The 7,718-nt window shown below is 38.7% G+C and overlaps 1 protein-coding gene across 3 annotated transcripts; it reads right to left on the bottom strand.

The window, feature by feature from the left end:
• Positions 1–365: 365 nt before the first annotated feature.
• LOC117142575 (progestin and adipoQ receptor family member 3) lies at positions 366–7,037 on the bottom strand. Of its 3 annotated transcripts, none has more exons than XM_033306642.1 (6): positions 6,929–7,037; positions 6,063–6,181; positions 2,836–2,973; positions 1,659–1,766; positions 1,082–1,555; positions 366–1,012 (listed from the first exon to the last, which is right to left on the bottom strand). In XM_033306642.1, exons 2-6 carry the CDS (start codon positions 6,165–6,167, stop codon positions 782–784), a joined length of 1,056 nt encoding a protein of 351 aa, XP_033162533.1. In that variant the 5' UTR covers positions 6,168–6,181; positions 6,929–7,037; the 3' UTR covers positions 366–781. The 3 variants fall into 3 exon arrangements, with proteins under 3 accessions (XP_033162533.1, XP_033162534.1, XP_033162535.1); XM_033306643.1 differs by having other exon boundaries at positions 6,933–7,037; XM_033306644.1 differs by lacking the exons at positions 6,063–6,181; positions 6,929–7,037 and adding an exon at positions 4,387–4,641.
• Between the last annotated feature and the right edge of the window lie 681 nt (positions 7,038–7,718).

Below are 7,718 nucleotides of genomic sequence, written 5' to 3'. Positions count from 1 at the left end.
TTAACAAATTCTGTACGAAAAGAAGTTCTTGTTATTTGGCATTTATAGTCCCCAAGCTAAAGTGTAATTGTTGAGGGAAGAAAATAGGAGTTGTTCGATCGATGATCGGCTTAGTAACATGAACTAGTTCGGTTCTTCGAGCTATGTTAATCAAAACCAGTTCCGATAGCTCAAGCGCTTACTCATGTTAACTTGTCCTGTTACCAATTAATGTTATCTCAATGTCAGCATATCAAACCGTTACATTTTAAAAACAATTTTCGAAAGATTGGTAATTTCATTTCAAAATCGAAATGTATCTCAACCAAAGATAGAAAGATAGATTGGGTTTTCAAAGCAAAACTTCAATAAAACCACCATTTCGCTTGCTTTGTACGTTTGATATTGTATTTGCATTTTATGAATTTGTAAAAATTGAGTCAACAAGACTAACACAGCTTCAGCTCAAGACACATGCAACTTCATAGACATTGTATAATTGTATTTATATTAAAAGGAAATCAATTAGGAGATAAAGAGAGAAACCTTTCTGCCGCTTATGCGATGCCAACTATCTGGATCTGGATTGTCTAACACGAAACCCTAACTAATTGGTAAATTACACATAAATTAATCATATCGGTCAACAACTACAACTAAATATTAGTTATTAGCGGATAAAGAGCGCCCCATAAACTATTTACACTAAGCTTTAGTCTACTAGAGTCCCGGGTTCCGACTTCGCATCCATCTCCGCTCCTCGGATCTTGGATCTCAACTCAGATGTTCGGATCTTCAAGTTCTAGGAGAGAACCGGTGCAGTGCATCCGTTATTCAGGCGGTACTCGGCATAGACCAGTCCGGTGTTGTGCCAGTGGTAGAAGGCGGCCACGATGATCAGGTGCCACCAGTTGTGCGAATGCCCAACGAAGTCCACCTTGCCGGTGAACCAGCGCTCCGGGATCTTGGCCGCATAGAAAACGAAGGCGACGAGGCAGAGCAAGTACATGACCACGATGCGGGGCACCATCAGCTGCAAAGCAAAGTAATGATTGATGGATTAGCAAATGACACGATGCCATAAACTTCCACTGATGCCTACCCTGACTAGCTCGTTCTCCAGACCGCCCATGGCCACCGCCCAGTGGCCCAGAGGAATGATTCCATAGGCGGACCAGAGCAGCAGCACCGCCACCTTGCCGTTCATGGACACATTCAAGCGGGGTATCTGCACGGCAATGGCCAGTGCGAACATGCCCAGTGCGATCGTGGAGTACAGGGTGCGCAGGAAGGTGTGGCACCAGAAGGCATAGTACATGCCACTGATGTAGATGGCCACCAGCGACAGCGAGATGCCCAGGAAGTCAACGGACAGAAAGAGCTCGTAGTGCTCCTCCGACTTGCAGGAGAAGATGTGGTATATGGAGGACATCAGCATGCACAGACAGAAGCAGACCAGCAGGCAGACCACCAGCACTTGGTCGCTCAGGGAGGCGTGGAGGCGCAGGAACTGCAGATCGAAGATGGTCAGACCAATGAACAGGATGCAACCGGCCAGATGGCTCCAGATGTTGATCTATGAAAAATATAGAAATAATATTGTTATAATAATAAGAATTTAGTTTATAGAAAACTAGCTCCAATTGGAATGGAGTATCATGCTAGTGTGGCAATCTTACCGTCTCATTGGTCCACCAGAAAATGCTCTGCAGGCACATTTTTGTGGAAGGTAGGAAGGTGCGGTATCCGCGGCGGATGTACGGGTTGAACTTCAGGTGACTGGGGGCCTGTGTCGAAGGTACAAGTGAATAAACATTCCAAATAAATACAAAATTTTCCAAGCCGATAAGACATGCAAATCGCATGCGTGTAGCATTGAAAATAAAATAAAAACAAAATAGACAAAATAAAATAGAAACAACCGAAATAATTGGAGGATCTGGCACCCGCCGTATGCAAAAAAAAAAAAACTAAAAGCTTTCCACTTGCTTCAATTGAAAGAAAATAAAACTAATTAATCCAATTTGTGTTGTTAGCAAGCTTGTATGGGAATTGATTAAATGCCAAATACTGTGCATATTGTTTATTTTCTTTGAATTTAGCTAGCTATTTTAGACGCTGTTTTAATATGAATACTATTATAAAAAATCTATTTATTTAGCTTAAAAAGTACTGCACTTATGTATTATTAGCTTAATAGTATAGATACTATTATAAAAAATCGATTTATTTAGCTTAAAAAGTACTGCACTTATGTATTATTAGCTTAATTGATGCCTTTCAATCGGAAGCAATAATTATTTCAAGCCCAGTTTTAAATCCAGTGTTTAACTTGGTCAAAAGTAAGCATGGTCCGAAAAACCCAAGAAATTCGATTCGGGAGTTACCTTGGGGATTTTCACAGACATATTTATGTAACTTGCATACACCCAAAGAAAACAACAGTAGCTTCTTTTTTATTTGCCACCGCTATTTAAATATTTAATGCCAGCGAGCACAGAGCTTTTTATTTGTTGCTGGTCGCGACCTTGATTCAGTTGGCATTTGGTGGGCTTATTCGTTGTCTAATTGTATTATTTGGCAATTGCTGCCGACTCGACCGCCATGGCGGATTTCACATATTTTGGCGTTTTGGCCATTTTACAACGGTCGCTTAATAATGCTTTTCTGGCCATTCGTATGACGATAACAATTGGCCAAAATCAGTGTTAAAGCCATGTAGTATGCAATGAATTTGTCCCTGATTCTGACGTATTTTGTCAACTCGCCAAACACCATTTTGCGATCAATTAGAATTCAGTGCGCGACAATTGGCGCCAAATTGACCCCCCAAAAGATCGCGTGGGGTTAACTCACATCATCGAAATTGCACAGCCATTTGAATTTGGACAACTTCTCGTCGTAGTTGGGTCCATGCCCCAGAATATTGGGCTCCTCGTTGGACGGAAATTGATGCGCTGCGTCCGCCGCATCCGCAACCAGTTGGCCATCAAGCTGCGAAAAGAGATTTGTGAATTGGTATTAGTTAAAATTTAAAAAAAAACATCGATTAGCTCGAAAACTAATTTGAATTGAGGACAAGAAGAATGATCAAGATCTAAACTCATATTCTTCCGCCTTAGAAAACAGACGTTGGCAACTGGCGTTTTGTTTCTCTGCACATTTATGTATATTTTTAGCCAATAGAGCAACTGCAGTCGAAAATTGATTTGTTTGCTGATTTTATTATTATCTTTTCTGCGGTTTCTGCTATTTTATGCGTTGTTGTTGTTATTGTTTTCGTCTGGGGTTTTTGGTTTTGTGTGTAAACAACCAACCAACTAGCATTGCAAAAATGCAATCAAAACATCGCTACTATTAGTGCCTTTAGCAAACTGAGAAAGGGGGCTTGACTCTAATTTATTTATACAGCTTCTAAATCTAATGCATAACAACAAAAAACAACAACAACAAGTGTGGGAGGGCAAGTGCAAGTGCATAAGCAAAAGTATCTTATCCAACGCGATGACGTTTTGTTTACAATTTGCATTGTTTTTTGCATTCCGCTTTAAAGGAAAATCATGTGCAGTAAGCGTCGAGCCCATAAATGCATCAGTAAGTATACAAATATATGCATTTTTCAATGAAAATTAAATATAACCGTTAATTAAAACCAAATACAGCAACATTTGAATTCCCAATTCCAATTCTTCTGTGCAACCAACAATTTGCTAGCTACTTAAATGCTTATTAAAAATCAATGATGTCAAAATGTAAGTACGTTTATCACTTTTTAAAATTTACTCATGATCTAATAGTCATTAAAAGGTTAAATAGCTTTCGCTACCTATTTGTAAATAATGTTACTACTAAGTGCTTTGTGGTTTACTCTGTCGCAATTATCAAATATTTATTTGACACTAAGGCGCGTATGGAAATATGGTAAATTTAAGCAAAAAATATGGAAATCTTTCTATAATTTAGCTATATAAAAATATCTTGATGAAATTAAGAAAAACCGCTATTTAAACTAAAGACACTCGTTAAGAAAAAAATGTAATATAATAATATTTATTGTTTTAATTTACAAGCTCTATAGAAGTGCTTAATTCAAACAATGAAGCAATTAGTTATTTAGGTAAAATTATTTCGAATAAAACTAAAACAAATGTTAGAAAAAATAATTTTACACGAGCACGTCAACTTGACATTGTGGCTTGTTAAATATTTTCCAGCAAATGCACTTCACGAAAATGTTGTAGATTCCAGAAGATAAACACGGTAATTGTCGGCAAATAGAAAATAAAATGGAATGCCATCGATAAACAGGATGTGAAATTCATTAATTTGCCATTGACGTAGTTTAGCCAATTGTTTGTTCTACTGAATTGAAAACCTCAAATGTGTAGAGTTTGAAACGCAGCTTACATCTTTCTTTTTACTGCCGCGAATAGTGCATTTCAACTCGGTTGTAGTTGTTGTAGTAACAATTGTAGTTTCCATTTTATACAGACACTTTTAACTAGTTTAAAGTTGAATTTAGTTGTTAATATTTATTCGCAGAAAACAATTATTTTATTTCAACACACAAAAGCCAGCAAAGTGGGCATTCCAAAACAAAGTTTTCTAAGTTTTTTTTTTCGCAACTCCTTGGAGAGATTTTCAACTGAGCGCGGAATTTTTAGGGTGAACCGTTGCGATTGCCAGCTTGCTGGCAACTGAAAACCCCCCGATATCCAATGTGGCCAATGATGTGAATCGAAAAAGCTCGCCGAAAAGCTTTCTATAATTTCGCAGCAGCCAAAAGAGACGATTGCACTATCAGTTTTATTTTATCGAGTCGCAAATGCTGAGCAATCTTTTTGCCAGAGGTTTTCAGATTTTTCAACGGGCAGTTATGCTGAAATTATGCGAAATTTCGTGGCCAATAAGCTTTCGCTTCTTGTGCAAGCAGCCTGTTTTGGTAAAGTCAGGTTGATTATCGAATACACTGAGAAAGATTAGCCTGCACTTCTATCCAAGTGAGCTTATACATAGCTTTGATATAACGGAATATGAATCTAGTGTAATTATACAGTTTCGTAAGCCTTAGAATTTATGTTTTGATTTTATATTATATATACTCTTACAAAAGAAAAGTCACTAAATCGTATTTTTGTTAAAATTGATTATTTTTTAAGTGTAAAATTTCCAAAAAAAAGTAGTTTGTGCCTTTCTTAACACTGTTTTTTTTGTCGCAGACAAGCCCCCGTATTATATAACCAATCGAGCTGATGATCGATCCAGCATTGAGAACCCTTTTGTAAACACCAGTTGCACCACATGAAAAGCTGATGCCAATTCGCAATAATTGTTTACACGATCCCAATACTCACGGATACGGATGCATGATGGGTTTTTATCGCTGACGGGAGACGTAAATAAAAGACGAAAAACAAATCTGAAAATCGAGCCCAATAACCAGTTTCAACTTTCGAAGAAGTTCAGGAATTCCGCGTGTGGAGTTTCGCAATTCCCATGTTTATACCCTTACATACCTACGCACATGTGTGTAAACATAATGCATAACAAGATATCGGTGTGGCAAGCTCTAATCGGTTACAAATAACGCCGACTCGACTTGACCTTGGCTCCATTCGTGGCGATCTGCTGGGCTATTGCCCTTGGGCTGCGTTGAAAATCGCGCACTCTGACACTTTGTGTAAGGTTATCTCTCTAAACTCTTGGCTCGTCTTTTCGGATGACAAATCAGTTTTGGGAACTGATTGCATGTGCCGCGATGCACGTGTCGTTTTCAAGTCGCCGAGAACAGGAGCGGATCTGATACGATCAGTTTCCGGGTCCATTCGATGCATCATTACAATAATAAATTTTTCGAAATTTTTAAAATAGTTCATTAGTTCTCTTTAATACTTCCCACATTTTCAAGTTTATGTTCAAAATAAGTACTTATATAATATACAAAAAACAAATTCCAACACTTTTGCTCAAATGAAATATTTATATATGTAAGCCCCCGATAAGACTGAACCGCCCCCGTCTGAGCTTAATCCATTCAAAATCTTTGTTGAGGAATGCATTGTAAACAGGAATATTCCACTCACCAAGCAGCTGTCGTCACAATCCTGTCCAGATTTTCGCAAGTAGCAGGAGGACGAGTCCAGCGTCAGTTCTGGTTCCTCGAGGATCTCACGGGGACGGGGACTCATGGCGACTCGGGAGCCTGGTGGGGTATTCACAGAAATACAGCTCGTTTAGAGATCGAGTGTCCGGGTAAACATGTAAACATATACATAAGCTGCGATCGCCAGTTGGTGACCGGCTGTTATCAACGCCCGGCTCCCGTTTCGCAGAAGAGTGCGAAAATCGAGACGAGCTGCCTAACAAAAGACAACTTGAGTGGTGCCAAGTGGGGAGCGCAGCCATGTTGCCATGTTGGAGCCAACAAAGACAGCGAGCTTCTCTCTCCGCGTAGCCTCTCTTTTCGCACTTGGACTTTCTTCGGAGCTTAATCGATTAGAGGCCGAAGAAGCCTCCTCTACAAGGGTCTTCAAAATGGTATATTTTTGATTGACGTCTTTTTAATTAACACTAAAAGATATAGTGGCCCTATCGCTAGTAATTTTAAGAAAAAAATAAAAGATTTCTTTCTCAGATGAAAATTGATTTCGAATAAGATTGCTCTGCAATGAAAGTGGTGCCTTGATCACATGAAATACATATATGCATATAATGAATACAAATTTTTTGGCTTGCTTTGTTTCCACGACTGCAATTTCGAGTTTATTTCTTTTACAGCACAGTTCGGCACACGAATTTCTCTCACAAAACCGTTTGCATAACCAAAATTTCTAAAAGTTTTCCAGGTCACTTGTTTCGTAGGCAGCTTTCGAAGCACGTGTCTCGGCGAATGCAGTGGTTAATTGACATTCCTAAGGGTCCAGATAACCTTCAATTGATTTTGATTTACTTGCTCTAACTAGGCCACACACGGAACAGGGATTGAAATTTCACTTCGAGCTGCAAAGTTCTGGCGATCACCTCCACCTCTCGCAACGCGGCAAAATATCAACTGAATATTTTCAGACCTCGAGTGTGTTATTTGCGTTGGAAGAAAGAGTAGCGAATCGCAGCGAAGAGAAGAAAGAGCAGAAGACAGACCGAAAGCTCGCTCCGAAGCTTTGGCGACGCGAGCATGATTCTTCTCATATATAGTATTTGAATTGATTAAATGCTAATTTAGCATGCTGTGGTCGTTGCCGCCATCGGAGATCATACACTGAAACTTGAAAAGCGCATCTGAAAATTAATTCTACTTTAAAAAAATGCATTTCTATATATATACATAGATATATATCTCCCTAAAATTCATTGCAGTTCATAATTAAACATACTTTAATGCTGATTCGTCTTTATAAATATTTAATGATTGTCTACCAAATCATTGGAAAATTTTCACCACTATATGCTATTTGCCAACACTCTCGGAATATTTTTATTTTTTCCATGGTCGTCTACTTGTATAATTTCTTACCTTAATGCCAAGACCATTTGAATATTTATACCCTGTCCTGTGCTGTTTTGTTCTCTTATCAAATGCCCTTCGCATTGACCGAGTTTTGAGATCTCCTTGCCTTTGGCATCACTAATCCCTTTCAAAATGGCCAAAAGCCATTAAAAACTGAACTGTTTACCTAAGAGAGCTCTCACTTGGCATTTTATTGCCATCAGATAGCTGTACTCACAACAAAAGTCTACAA

Source organism: Drosophila mauritiana, chromosome 3R, assembly GCF_004382145.1.
Source record: "Drosophila mauritiana strain mau12 chromosome 3R, ASM438214v1, whole genome shotgun sequence".
Taxonomy (NCBI): Eukaryota; Metazoa; Arthropoda; class Insecta; order Diptera; family Drosophilidae; genus Drosophila; species Drosophila mauritiana.
This window is presented reverse-complemented; position numbering and strand designations above follow the sequence as displayed.

Coding starts and splice junctions, on each gene's coding strand:
- LOC117142575 (XM_033306642.1), bottom strand. CDS start 6,167: ATGAGTCCCCGTCCCCGTGAGATCCTCGAGGAACCAGAACTGACGCTG. Junction 1,556..1,658: donor TCTGGTGGACCAATGAGACG/GTAAGATTGCCA, acceptor TATTTTTCATAG/ATCAACATCTGGAGCCATCT. Junction 1,013..1,081: donor TGGAGAACGAGCTAGTCAGG/GTAGGCATCAGT, acceptor TTTGCTTTGCAG/CTGATGGTGCCCCGCATCGT.